The sequence below is a fragment of the Kogia breviceps genome, chromosome 6 (assembly GCF_026419965.1).
Source record: "Kogia breviceps isolate mKogBre1 chromosome 6, mKogBre1 haplotype 1, whole genome shotgun sequence".
Classification (NCBI taxonomy): Eukaryota; Metazoa; Chordata; class Mammalia; order Artiodactyla; family Physeteridae; genus Kogia; species Kogia breviceps.
In genome coordinates this window covers 105,293,558-105,308,663 of record NC_081315.1, presented here as the reverse complement: position 1 = coordinate 105,308,663, position 15,106 = coordinate 105,293,558, and the positions used below count along the sequence as shown (strand labels likewise).

The 15,106-nt window shown below is 42.9% G+C and overlaps 1 protein-coding gene across 2 annotated transcripts in view; it reads left to right on the top strand.

Moving 5' to 3' along the window:
* The window catches only part of CD38 (CD38 molecule), a 42,784-nt gene that overhangs the window by 21,993 nt on the left and 5,685 nt on the right, over positions 1-15,106 (top strand). For both annotated transcript variants that reach the window (XM_067036368.1, XM_059067248.2), the window contains exons 5-8: positions 7,413-7,498; positions 10,441-10,514; positions 12,907-12,999; positions 13,354-13,440. In XM_067036368.1, the coding sequence (XP_066892469.1) occupies positions 7,413-7,498; positions 10,441-10,514; positions 12,907-12,999; positions 13,354-13,440 (340 nt within the window). The remainder of the gene's footprint in view (positions 1-7,412; positions 7,499-10,440; positions 10,515-12,906; positions 13,000-13,353; positions 13,441-15,106) is intronic.

Sequence of the window (15,106 nt, the reverse complement as noted above, 5' to 3'; positions counted from 1 at the left end):
AACTCATGTTTTCTAGAAAAATTGACTTCAGAGTTTAGGGCTCTTCAAGCTTCCTGATTCCCTCCTTTTTGAGTGCAAGAGTAACCTGCTTCTGAATTGTTGGTGTTTTACTTTCTATAAGGGCATCATTCAGGACCACAGAATTCTAGAACAGAATGAGGCCTCTGAGGGAACCAGGCCGAAGTCCTTGTTCCACAGAACAGCCGTAGGGACCACATGCTGGGCTTCTCTGTGTCTAGGGCCAGTGTGTGACTTTACCATTGATCAGAGGTCACCTTCCTTGCCCAGAAAGACCCAGAACACTTCACTGTGGGAAGATGTTTTCTACTGAGAAAGCCCGATTGCGCTCATTTCACTTCTTTTTTCCTTTCTCTTTTTATTTATAATGTGGATATTTTCACTTTATATAGTTTTATTCTTATTTTTATTGCTTTTGACTATTTAAAAAAACTTATTGTAGTAGCTTCTTCAACCCAGATTTGCATTATTTCCAATTACAAAAAAGATGTAATCTTAATTGAAAAATACTTGCATATACAGAAATGCATCAAAGTAAAACGTAAAAATTCCATTTCCCCCACTCCTCAATTTTCATGCTCCTTCCCAAAGGGGGACAGTTGTCAACAATTTGGTACATACCCTGCATTTCCCTGCGCTCATATAAATACATACAGATCTTCCTTATGTCCCCATAAACCCATCATAAGTTGAAAATATCATAAGTCAAGAATGCGTTTAATCCATCTAGCCTGCTGAACTTCGTAGCTTAGCCTAGCCTACCTTAAATGTACTCAGAACACTTCCGTTAGCCTATAGTTGGGCAAAAATCACCTAACGCAAAGCCTATTTTATAAGGTGTTGAATAGCTTATGTTCTTTGTTGAATACTGTACTGAAAGTGAAAAGCAGAATGGTTGTCTGGGTGTAGAGCGGTTGAATGTGTCTTGGTTATTTACCCGCCGGCTGCCGTGGCTGATTGGGAGCTGTGGCTCACTGCCACTGCCCAGCATCACGAGAGAGGATCAGACCCCATTTCACCACTCTGAGAAAAGATCAAAATTCAAAATTCAAATTATGGTTTCTACTGAATGCATATCGCCTTCACACCGTCAAAAAGTTGAAAAATCTTAAACCCAAGCATCGCAAGTCAGGGATAGTCTGTATATTTGAAATGTACACATACTGTTTTGCAACTTGCTTTTTTTTTTTCTGCGGTAGGCGGGCCTCTCACTGTTGTGGCCTCTCCCGTTGCGGAGCACAGGCTCCGGACGTGCAGGCTCAGCGGCCGTGGCTCACGGGCCCAGCCGCTCCGCTGCATGTGGGATCCTCCTGGACCGGGGCACGAACCCACGTCTCCTGCATCGGCAGGTGGACTCCCAACCACTGCGCCACCAGGGAAGCCCCCGCAACTTGCTTTATTCATTTAACATTCGTAGGTATAAATACAGCCATATTTTTTAAAAGGCCTCATCTTATGTGCTCTATGGACATATCATAATTTATTTGAACAACCTCCGATTGATGGACATTTAGGTTTTCAGATGTTTTTGCTGTTACACCCACCATTGCAAGGAGCACTTTTGTACACGCACATGCATGCACACACACACAAGCATGCTTGTGGAAGTATTTCTGAAAGATAAATGTCTACAGGTGGAATTTCAGTGTGGAATAAATTGTGGTGGAGACTGACAAAATTGTTATTCAAAAGGTGGTAACAATTTACACTCTCAAAATACATGAGATAATCTGTTTACCCAGACCCTCACCAACACTGGACATTAATACTTTAAAATGTCTTGCCATTTTGATAAAGAAATAATACCTTGGCTTATTTTTGCATTTCTTTTACTGTGAAGCTGAGTATATTTGTATATTTAATGGTGGCTATTTCTATTTCTATTGTAAGCTGGCAGTTCGTATATATTAATCCTTTTTATTGGGATGTCTATTATTTTCTTATTTATAGAAGTTCAATATAAATTAACAATAGTAGCTACTACTTGTGGGCTGTTGTTCTATGCGCTGTATGAATATTCACTCATTTAATCCTTCACATCCCCTGTGATGATCTCATTGTACGGAGGAGGAGTCTGAGGCACAGGGCTGTTAAGTAAGTTGCTGGCTAGTGAGTAGCAGAGCTGGGAGAGACTCACGATTATGGCTGGAGAACTCGTGTTCTTAACCACGTGTCATCCTGCCTGTTTTCTGGCACAAAGGTGGCAAATCTATTTTTCTCAGTTTCTGTTTTTCTTCTAATACTGTTTATATTGTCTTTTGCCACACAGAAATGCAATAAATCTGTCTATCCTTTCCTATTTGGCTGTTGGGTTTCATATTTTGCTTAGATTTTTCTTACTCAAGATTGGAGAGTTTTCTATATTTTCATCTAGTGTTTTTATTTTGTAACTTTTCAATTAATCTTTAATCCAGACTCTTTCCACCTAGAAATATGGCATATAAATACATCTCTCCATTTACTCTTTTTCTTTTTGGTTAACTTTTATAGTTTTTGCCATATTTCTTGCTTTCCTTTTTAAATTTCCCTTATTGCAAGTTAGCTTTTCAAGGTCATTCATTTAACCCTTTTAGCTTATAAATGTATTTCCTATAAACTTTGCTTTTAGTTTTATTTTTCAATATACCATGCCAGTTCTTTCTTAGAAAAGATTGGAGAAATTTAAAAATCTATTTCTCATTGGTTTACCTTTTAGAGGTCTTTATTTTTGCTTTCTTTTCAACTGAATCCTGTATAGGTTGTTTTATTCAGTCTACTTCCTTCTCCTTTGGCCTCAGTTTTTATTGATTTTATATTTTAATTGTTCTATTGTCTGGCTTAAACACTTTTTCCTTATTTTTTTCTACCTTAGTTTTGCCTTGTTTATTTGTTTTATTATGAAAGTCATAGTTTCTGTTATAACCTTCTAATCTCTCTCTTTTTTTAACTTCTTATTCTGCTTTTTTATATACTTCATTTCTCTTACTTTATTGTAAAATTTGTCTCCTTTTCTTTTTCTCTGTGACTTTCAAATTTTATTTAATGGGCAGGTGGCAAGGGGGAGCATCCATGTGGGGAGAGGGGAGGTGAAACTCAGAGACTTCTCTCCAGATATGGTTGTGAAGATAAAAGAGCTTTATGTTCATGAAAACCTATGAATAGGGGCACCCTTGTAGCACCTTACAAAATTATGTTCATTTCATCATCGTCAACATTTTTGCCGCTATTGGAGATGATTCAAATTTATCTTTTGACTCTGCAGTAATTATTATTATTTTTAATTAATTAATTTATTTATATTTATTTTTGGCTGTGTTGGGTCTTTATTCCTGTGTGAGAGCTTTCTCTACTTGCGGCAAGCAGGGGCCACTCTTCATCGCGGTGCGCGGGCCTCTCACTATCGCGGCCTCTCTTGTTGCGGAGCACGGGCTCCAGACGCGCAGGCTCAGTAGTTGTGGCTCACGGGCCTAGTTGCTCCGCGGCATGTGGGATCTTCCCAGACCAGGGCTCGAACCTGTGTCCCCTGAAGTGGCAGGCAGATTCTCAACCACTGCGCCACCACGGAAGCCCTCTGCAGTAATTATTTACATCTGTACGTGGAATTTTTTTTTCTAATTTGTGCTGTTTTGTTTTTAATGAATTTAATTATTATAAAAACTCCCAGGATTACTTCCTCATCCCCAGAAGTGTTTCTGATCTAGAACTTTCTTTCTGGTCATTGGCAGTCAAGCCCACGTCTGTGGTTATATTAGCTTCCTGCGTCTGCCGTAACGAAGTACCACATACTGGGTGTCATTCAAACAATAGAAATTTATTTTCTCACAGTTCTGGAGGCTAGAAGTCCTAGATCAAGGTGTTGCCTGGGCCATGATCTCTCTGAAAGCTCCAGGGGAGAGTCCTTTGCCTCTTCTAGCTTCTGGTGTTTGCTGGCGACCCTTGGTGTTCGTTGGTTCACGCCAGTTCCTGCCTCCATCTTCACATGGCTGTCTTCTCCCTGTGCATCTTCACAGAGCCTTCCCTTTGTGCTTGTCTGTCTCTGTGACCAAACTTCCGTTTCTTATAAGGACATCAGTCTTATTGGATTAGGACCCTCCCACCCTAATGATCTCATTTTGACCTGATTACATCTGCAAACACCCTTTTCCAAAAAAAAGATCACATTCCCAGGTACTGGGGGTTAGGACTTCAACATATCTTTTGGGGGTACACGATTCAACCTATAACCAAGTGGAAGTAGAAAGATGGGTATTTGTACAGGGTCAGCTGTACACATACCCACAGAGGAAATAGGTGGCTGCCACATGCCTGACTTCTGGGACACAAGAAAGGGTTCCAGGGCTTCTCACCCCACACTTCCCCTACCTGCTTGATGATGCAAAGCTGAGGTGAGACAATCCCAGGCTCTGCCTTCATTCTCACTCATTCCTCCTCTGCCATATCCAATCTGTCACCAACCTAGTCATTTACCTAGCAGTTCATCCTTTCTTTCCTGTGCCTGTTAACAACTTCCTGAATCCAGATCACTAATGCCCCCTCCTTTCTTGCTGTACTGTTGTCGGATCCTAACTGCTCACCCCTGACCCCTTTAGGTCAGCCTCCATCTCCCCACCACAATGGAATTGTTTCTTACTTAAAACCCAAATAGCTCTGTTTGCCTCTAAGATAAAGTCGGAATTCCTTGGCATGGCCTGGCCTTTGTCTTTCATATGCCTCACCTTCCATCAATCCCCTCCTCATCCCTTCTATTCTAGCAGTACAAATCTAAACCCGGTGCCTTTGCACATGCTCTCTCGGCATGGAGCCCCTTTCTCTAGCTCGTCTGTCTGAAGACTTCTATTCATCCTTCAAAACCAAGTTCAACATCAACCTTCCCGCATGGTGCTACACACCACCCCCAACCCAAGTTGCTCTTTCTCTGATTTATTTGATTATAGTAGATTATGTGGCCTCTGAAGGCAGGGCCTTTATCTAATTCATCTCTCTATCTCCAGGGCCTAACACTCAATAAATATTTGTGTAGTCAAATGCAATGGATAAAACAAATGTGAGATATATATATATATATATATATACATATATATGTATGTACATATATGTGTATATGAATATGTATGTGTATATATATGTATGTACATATGTGTGTATATATGTATGTATATATTCCACACTAACGGAATATTATTCAACCTTTAAAAAGAAGGAAGTCCCATCATTTGTGACAACACTGTGAAACCGGAGGATGTTATGCTAAGTGAAATAAATCAGACAGAAAAAGACAGAAACTGCATGGTATCACTTATATGTGGAATCTGAAAAAAAAAGGTGGAACTCATAAAAACATAGTAGATAAGTGGTTTCCAGAGGCTGGAAGGTGGAGGAAATAGGGAGAAGTTGGTAAAAGGGTACACATTTTCATTTATAAGACATAAGATCTGAGGATCTAAGGTATAACATGGTGACTATAACTGTTAACTCTGTATTGTATAATTGAAATTTGCTAAGAGAGTAGAACTTCAAAGTTCTCATTAAAGAACAAACAAACAACCCAATCCAAAAATGGGCAGAAGACCTAAATAGACATTTCTCCAAAGAAGATATACAGATTGCCAACAAACACATGAAAGAATGCTCAACATCATTAATCATTAGAGAAATGCAAATCAAAACCACAATGAGATATCATCTCACACCAGTCAGAATGGCCATCATCAAAAAATCTAGAAACAATAAATGCTGGAGAGGGTGTGGAGAAAAGCGAACACTCTTGCACTGTTGGTGGGAATGTAAATTGATATAGCCACTGTGGAGATCAGTATGGAGCTTCGTTAAAAAACTACAAATAGAACTACCATATGACCCAGCAATCCCACTACTGGGCATATACCCTGAGAAAACCATAATTCAAAAAGAGTCATGTACCAAAATGTTCATTGCAGCTCTATTTACAATAGCCAGGAGGTGGAAGCAACCTAAGTGTCCATCATCAGATGAATGGATAAAGAAGATGTGGCACATATATAGAATGGAATATTATTCAGCCATAAAAAGAAACGAAATTGAGTTATTTGTAGTGAGGTGGATGGACCTAGAGTCTGTCATACAGAGTGAAGTAAGTCAGAAAGAGAAAAACAAATACTGTATGCTAACACATATATATGGAATTTAAGGGAAAAAAAAAAGGTCATGCAGAACCTAGGGGTAAGACGGGAATAAAGACACAGACCTACTAGAGAATGGACTTGAGGACACAGGGAGGGGGAAGGGTAAGCTGTGACAAAGTGAGAGAGTGGCATGGACATATATACACTACCAAATGTAAAACAGATAGCTAGTGGGAAGCAGCCGCATGGCACAGGGGGATCAGCTCTGTGCTTTGTGACCACCTAGAGGGGTGGGATAGGGAGGGTGGGAGGGAGGGAGACGCAAGAGGGAAGAGATATGGGAACATATGTATATGTATAACTGATTCACTTTGTTGTAAAGCAGAAACTAACACACCATTGTAAAGCAATTATACTCCAATAAAGATGTTTTTAAAAAAAGAATATGAGGTGATAGACATATTAATTAACTTGATGGAGAATCTTTTCAGAATGTGTATGCATATCAAATCATTACACTGTACCATTTAAGTATCTTACAATTTTATTTGTCAATTATACCTCGATAAAAAAATTTAAAAAATAGGGCTTCCCTGGTGGCACAGTGGTTGAGAGCCCGCCTGCCGATGAAGGGGACGCGGGTTCGTGCCCCGGTCTGGGAAGATCCCACATGCCGCGGAGCGGCTGGGCCCATGAGCCATGGCCGCTGAGCCTGCGCGTCGGGAGCCTGCGCTCTGCAACGGGAGAGGCCACAACGGTGAGAGGCACGCCTACCGCAAAAAAAAAAATAAAATAAAATAAAAAAATAAATGCTGGTGCATTAAAGCAGATATCCTTGGAAGAAGTAGTGCAGAAGTTATGTGTTCATGCCTTATGTCTGTGGTTCTTCAGTGATAGCTGAGCCTGTCTGGATGGGGCGAGTGTAGAAAGACTCTGAGGGCATCTGAGCCTAAGGGTGTGGAGACAGAAGGTGGTGGAGGAGGAAATCTCTAATTCTTCCTGGAAGTGGGAATAATATGGGGGGGGGGGCTTGTCTCTGTCAGATGAACTTTTGCTGTAATTTCCCAGAATGATGACTCAAAGCTGGTCACTGTGTTCCTGTCTGGGATTTGGAGGGTAAGGTAAGGACTTGGAAGGGATTCAGGGGGCACTTAGTTAAATTGGGTTGAGATGTGTCCATTCTCCATCCTCCATCTTGGCAGTGATGCCACTGGAAAGCAGCTCCACTGTGATCCAATAGCCCGTGAAGAACAGAGATCAATTATACCTTTTCTTTTCCACTTAAATTACTTTTCTGTAAACTATGTCTTTTAGAAATGAACTATCAATCTTGTCCACACTGGAAGAAAGACTGCAGCAACAACTTTGTTTCTGTATTCTGGGGCTTGCTGTCCAAAAGGGTAAGTACCACAAGTGAAATTCTAGAATCTTGGAGACCAAAAAGCTTAAGAGGTCATCCAGTAAGTGGTTGGTTTTAACTCACTTTGGGTCACAGATCCTTTTAGAAACAGAAGTTTAGTATTCTTTCCTGAGAAAAATGTTCACAAGCACATGCCAGAATATTTTCATGTGTAATTTGTGGGCATTCATGGAAGGTCGCTGGGATCTATTTGAAGACTTCTTGCTCTTACCCATTTTTTGGCTTTGGTTGCCTAGCATCTCTGGGTTTTTTAAATCCTCTGATCCAGGTATTGGCCAATCTTAGGTTCCTGGGACAGTCTTAATAATTTACATTTGCAGACCGTTTACTGTGTGCCAGGCACAGTCCTCAGGTCTTTACATGGATTAAAATCTTTCATCCTCACCAGAACCCTATGAAGTAGGCACCATGAGTATGACATCCATTTTATAGGTGACAAAATGGAGGTGCAGGTAAATAAGCATTTTACTAAATGTACACAGTAAGTGGCAGATCTGGGTGTTTATCCAAACTGTCTGACTCCAGATCCAGAATCCAGGCTGGGAAATACCATCCTCCTCACTATCTATTTCTGACCTCACTCAAAGCTGCCTTTGTGCATATTTATTTTTCTTGTAAGTTGCTTATTTGTAAGTGGACTAGGGGAAAAAAGGGAAAGAAAGGAAGAAAGAAAAGAAATGAATGGAAAACACGGGAGAAAATGAAACTACACTACTTAGAATTCTCCAAAATGAAACTCAGACATCGGAGGAGCTGGGTGAAGCGAGAACTCACATATGTTAAGTGCATATTCATGACAAGTCCTGGGCCAGTTGTGTCATTTCATTTAGTCATCACAACAGGTGGCACGAGAAGGTACAAATGTCCATGTTCCAGGTGAGAAATTTAAGAGGTTAAGTGACTCATTCAAAGTCAAGGGACTAGTGAGTAGCAGAGCTGAGAGCCTCACCTACCTTAAGGAGATTCAGGTAAACCCTGGTATGGTTTACCTGAATGCATTCCGTTAACAAATATTTGTAGAGTACCTACTATGTGCTGTGAAAATCAGAGGCACTGCAGAGTTTTTGGTTGTCGTCGTTTGTTTGCTTTTTCTGAGAATAGTTTCTATTTATGTTATCACTCTATGATCTGTTGGGTGGCAGTGCTATTGCTGAAAACGTTGAAAGCCAAGTCACATTTTGTATGTGTCAAGCACCTACTTGTGTTCCTCCCACTGTCCTTGGGGCCAGGAGCACAGGAAAATGAAGGAAGGCGCTCTACCATTATGAGCTCCCCTGGGACTGCACCTTTATCTTGGCCAAGTTCTCATAGATAGATGGGTGTAAATGGGCTTCTTTCATCCGACTTGATCTTTTCTTTTTCTGACACCAGAGGCAGTGCTGCTTGGTGGTTTGGATCCCCTCCAGAAAGGAAATGAGATGAAGAGGAAATGAGATGGAGGGGCCCCCTCCGCACCCCCCCCCCGGTCTCATTTCCTTGCTTCCAAGTGACATGATCTTGGGGCAAACTGACCCAAGATTTACTCTGCGGGGGCTGCTGAGACGTACATAGGGCAGGGGTAGTGCTTGGCACCCATTCTGTTGGGTTAGCACTTGTGATTGATAGTAATCGGGCCTCTGTCCTCTGCTCATCACCCCCAGGAGAAAGACCGACACCGCACAGGATTTTCACAATTCCCATTCCAATTGTTCAGTAGTGTTTTATCTCCTGCGGAGTAAAGGCCAGATTCCTTGGCAAAGCACTCATGGCCCTCTGTGAACTAACTAATCTACCCAGCTTCAGCATCCACTGAAGTTTTCCCCCAAACATCACTCCTCTCGCAAGCTCCTGGGCCTTTTGGTTTGCGTCTGCCTCGACCTCTAGCCGGCAGAATCCGATTCATCCTTCAGGACTTGGCTTCTGTTGTCCTTGCGTTCTTCCATACTCTCCATCGCAGTGTATTTGGACTTCTTGCCTCCCCTTTCCCTCCTTGCCTCTTCTCCATGTGTGGACTCTCCCTGGGTGCCCACTCTGTGCTGTGCCCTAGCTGCGAGGCTCCAGCCCTGCACTGGCAAGCGGGACAGCCAGGCTCACAGCTCCCCGAGAACTCTCAGCACCGGTCGCTAACCCCACGTTAAGCTCAACCTCACAATGCGGGATAGTTGTATAATGTGTGAAGGAGACCTGAGCTAGTCCCAGGGATCTGGATGGGCCTCCTGGAGGAAACAAGTATATTGCTCAGTTTTGTTCATCTTGTTTTCCCCAGTGCCTAGGGAAGATTCCAGCGGAATAAAACCCCTTTCTCAAAAATATCCACCACTCATTCATTCCCCATTTCTCTTTATGCCTTTGCAGGCTTCAGTGTCACCATCTCTCCAGTTTTTTCTTTTTTCTTTCTTCATTTCTTTTACTCCTTAAGTGTGTACTCTGCTCCCACTAAATGAAATGGGCAGTGTCTACAGTGCATGGCCCCAGGAAAGTGCTTTTACCTTCCTCCTTCAGTGATTATGTTGTCTTACTCATCGGGACTTCCACCTTTTTTTTTTTCTTTCTTTTTTTGGCCGCACTGCGCGGCATGTAGGATCTTAATTCCCCGACCAGGGATCGAACCCACACCCGCTGCATTGGAAGCACTGAGTCTTAACCCCTAGACTGCCAGGGGGGGTCCCTGGACTTCCACCTTCTGAACCACCAATTTAGCAGTGATGATGTTGAACTTCATTGTTCAGACACAGATGGGAGCAACTGCTTCCAGAACTCTCATGGGAAGCATAATCCTTCCAATGGCTTGGGATGAAAATTACACAGATCTGGCCTGACCAAGCTAGAGCCATACAGGCCAGTTCCTCCTTCACCAGCTGATGCTAAGAGCTGTTTGGGATGGAACTGCTGGGGCGTGGCACTTAAGTTTGCATGCTGAGCAAAGGTGTTTTTGTTTTTCAGTTTGCAGAAAATGCCTGTGGTGTGGCCCAGGTGCTGCTCAATGGATCCATCAGTAACGCCTTTAACAGAAAGAGGTGCTTATTTCTTTGCATCTTATTTGTAAGGGTTAGTACAGTCTCCTATTGGCTACTTCATCTTTAGAAGAATATGCTTTTCATGTTGAAGGTCAGTACTGAATCTGGGCTAAAAAAGGGAAAATGTTTGTATTCTATGGAGAGCTTTGTCTTTCTAAGTCAACACTTTTGTCTGGTTTCTCCATTGTTTAAAATCCTCCAAAAGTCCTAATGGTCCTTGCACCTGTCCAGCTCCTCCTCTTGGCTTTATCACGCCTGCTATAATCTTCTCAGCTCTCTCTCCTATGACACCCCATCCTGCCCATTTTCCACCTTTGTTCACACTGCTCCCCCATATGACCTGGCCCCTCCTTCCTTCTGACTGTCTAAAGTCTTACCATCCACGAAGATCTGCCCGACTCCTCTCTCCTCCCTGGATTGTATGAATCCCAAGTCAGCAGTAAGTCTACTATTGGGAACAGCAGGAGCTCTGCTGGGCGTTTGACCTTCATTACCTCTTTGCAGACAGTGTCAGCGGTTTATTATAGTGGTTAAAAACGGGGACTCCAGAGGTCATGACATCTTACCTATGTGACCTTAGCAGGGCCCCTGTAGTATGTATGTACCTGAGGAGGTGATGGTGATATGAAGATTAACTGGGATAATGTATGAAAAATGCTGAGCCCTGTGCCTGACAGAGAAAGTGCTGGATGAGTATCAGTTATTGTTCTCTCCTTTGTTTTTTATATTTTTATTAATTTTTAAAAATTACTTAATTTGGGCTTCCCTGGTGGTGCAGTGGTTGAGAGTCCGCCTGCCGATGCAGGGGACACGGGTTCGTGCCCCGGTCCGGGAAGATCCCACATGCCGCGGAGTGGCTGGGCCCGTGAGCCATGGCCGCTGAGCCTGCGTGTCCGGAGCCTGTGCTCCCAACGGGAGAGGCCACAACAGTGAGAGGCCCAGGTATCGAAAAAAAAAAAAAATTACTTAATTTATTTTTGGCTGCATTGGGTCTTCATTGCTGCGCGGGCTTTCCCTAGTTGTGGTGAGTGGGGGCTACTCTTCATTGCGGTGCACGGGCTTCTCACTGCAGTGGCTTCTCTTGTTGCGGAGCACGGGCTCTAGGCATGCAGGCTTCAGTAGTTGTGGCATGCGGGCTCAGTAGTTGTGGCGCACGGGCTTAGTTGCTCCATGGCATGTAGGATCTTCCCGGACCAGGGCTTGAACCCGTGTCCCCTGAATTGGAAGGCAGATTCTTAACCACCGTGCCACTAGGGAAATCCCATATTTTTAATGAATTTTTATTAGAGTATAGTTGCTTTACAATGTTGTGTTAGTTTCTGCTGTACAGCAAAGTGAATCAGTTATACATATAAATATACCCACTGTCTTTTGGATTTCCTTCCCATTTAGGTCACCACAGAGCACTGAGTAGAGTAGAGTAGAGTGCTATACAGTAGGTTCTCATTAGTTATCTATTTTATACATAGTATTGTATATATGTCAGTCCCAATCTCCCAGTTGGTCCCATCCCACCTTTCCCCGCTTGGTAACCATAAGTTTGTTCTCTACTTCTGTGACTCTATTTCTGCTTTGTAAATAAGTTTATCGTACCATTTTTCTAGACTCCACATCCACTCCTTTAACCACTGACACTGGTCACACTCATGCCTTCCTTCTCTAACCCCCTTCTGTACTTACATTTTTTACCACGTTGATTACCTTTCCAGTCTCTCTTCTTCAGTCTTTCCCTGGATAAGTCTGACTGAGAGGAGGAGGGCATATATTAATGTGCCCCAGGCACTGCCCCAAATTAATTTTCCTTCTCTCCTTTTTTAATGTTTAATTCCACCAAGAAGCATTTGTCCTTCTGTCTTCTCCTGGCCCCAACCTTGTAGGCTTTTGGGTACAAGTGTTAACATTCCAGAATTTTGTAATCTGGTATTAGTGATCCAAGTACTTGTAACAGGAGTGGTAGAGACTAATGGGGAGAGTTTAAGGCTGGGGTTACAGCAGGACATCGGGGTCTTTCAACGATGTGCTTCTCAAACTCAAAGAGTGAGTAGATCACCTGGCGATTGTTCAGCTGCAGGTTCTGATTCAGCAGGCGGTGGTGGGCAGAGATTCTGCAGATCTAATGAGCTCATTACGTTGGTCTAAGCCCCACTCTTGCAATAGCAAGTATTTAAAGAATCAACATCAATGTACAGATTAAGAATCTTCTTTTGAGAATCTTACTCATTTAGGGTCACACTGAATGAGTAAAGATGCCTGATTTTAATGCAAATCATGGATCACATCCAAAGGGTAAGTTCTAACCAATGGCACCCACCTGCTGGCTTTTCACAGGGACTGTGGATGCCTGAAAAATTTAGTCTGGGGTTAACAATGTTCTTTGTCTCTTCTGTCTTAGCACTTTTGGAGGTGTGGAAGTCCATAACTTGAATCCAATGAAGGTTCATACGCTACAGGCTTGGGTGATCCATGACCTTGGAAAATTTCCCAGGTATATGTTACTACCTTGTACCCATATATTCTCAGGGTTATTTCAGGAATCAGTCCATGAACGAATCCACAGTCACAGGAATGCATTGAGAAAGGACTGGCTCAGGAAATGAATGGGGCCTTACTCTACATTCACCCCATTCCAACAGTCTCTTAATTTTATTTCCATGGTAGGTATCTACCTAATTCACACCTTTGGCTCCCCTGCTGACCTGTGAGCTCTTAGAAGCTACCTCTGCTTCACCTCTTTACCCCAGGGCCTTGACCAGGGCCTGCTACCTGGAAGAAACGAAGAGACTCAGGAAATGTTTGTGAGCTCTTGTTATTTTAACACTTTCTTCTTTTTTTCCCCCAGTGACTCATGCTCGGGTTCCTCCATAAATGATCTGAGATGGATTATAAAGCAAAAGAATATCAAATTTACTTGCCAGGGTAACTACAGGTAATGGATGTCTTCTTGAAGAAGGAATGGCTGTCTTGCCATTCACAGGCATCTTCCCTTGCGCCTTGATGGTGATCTGGGTGGTGACCTATGGTGAACTCTGCTCTTCCCCCAGCTCAGCCCAGAAGGTGTTTCCAGCAAGTGGCCTTCTGCCGTCCGCCTTCCCTCCTCTTCCTCTTCCTTCCACACCTGACTCAAGCAGTTATTTTCCTGTAAAGCTGACCCAGACTTTGAGGGCATTTTTCCTGGTTTCCCACGTGAGAGGCCCGACCCAGAACTCCTAGCTTTCAGAGGAGTAGAAGCACCTTTTGCCATATGCAAAGGATTTATAAAATCCTTGTGACTTGGCATAATTTTGCAGGTGAGGTTTCTTTAGTTGGGTCTCAGTGTAGATGCCTAACACTTGGTAAGTTGCCAAATGGCAGTTTACCAAGCTTTATCATTTTCTAATGAAAAAATGTAAAAACTTAAAAAAAGTACTTACCAGTAATACATGTTTATTGGAGAAAAGTTCAAATTACAGATAGGTATATATATATATATATATATATATATATTGTGTTACGCATGCCTCTCACTGTTGTGGCCTCTCCCGCTGTGGAGCACAGGCTCTGGACGCGCAGGCTCAGCGGCCATGGCTCACAGGCCCAGCCGCTCCACGGCATGTGGGATCTTCCCAGACCGGGGCATGAACCCGTGTCCCCTGCATCGGCAGGCAGACTCTCAACCACTGCGCCACCAGGGAAGCCCCAAGTATATATTTTTAAAGTCACCTGTAACTCTGTTATCAAAACTGGGACCCCTCTCCCCTCACTATTTTTAAGAAGTTGTGGCCAATACTTAATATAGACAGGGATCTTTGCTAAAAGCATCTTTGGAAATTTTCCCATATGTGACAGCTTGGAACAAGACAGATGCAGAGAGAAAACTTTTCTTAAAGAATGTAGAAGCTGAAACGTTAGGATACTTTTCCCATCACTTCCCTATCACCTCCCTTTCCCACCAACCATGTTAGAAAAACAGAAGGCCAGATTCAAAGAACATTCACTGAGGCCTTTGTCTCTCAAATGACCTGAATTCCCCATCAGTCAGCTGGCTTCTCTCTGGAAACTGCCAGAAAATAACAGAAGCCTTCTACAGCAGTTAGATGGGAAAATAAACAGAACAAAGGAACAACTATAAAAGAAACATGGCAAACATCTGACCAGGTTAAGTTACTCAAAGATACTTTGCATTGAGAAAATGGAATGCTAAAACCTAGGACAAGATTAGGGAATGTAGACGAGTCATCCCCAACACTCTTTTATCTCTTTTCTTACATTAAGCATTCGCCATTTGTTTATGAATGGCCCAAAGTGCAGGCTCTGGGTAAGCTCATTCATTCTCCACCTGGGAAGAATAATTAAGCATACCTTCCCACCTGGACTTGTATAGTGGCCCACCTAGGAAGAAGTGATTTGTAAGCCAGCACCTGTCACTCAGAGCACCAGCTCACGTGACCCTAAACTTGGGGATAATATTTGAAATCACTGTTGTTTTTCTCCAACCATGAGGTCATGAGATACTCGGCATGCCTCCTTGAATTACCAGGAGCCCTTGTTGTGTCTAAGAGTTCTGTGGCTTTGCAAGCTGCTTGTCTCTAGGGGTGCCCAAAGTGAATGTCATG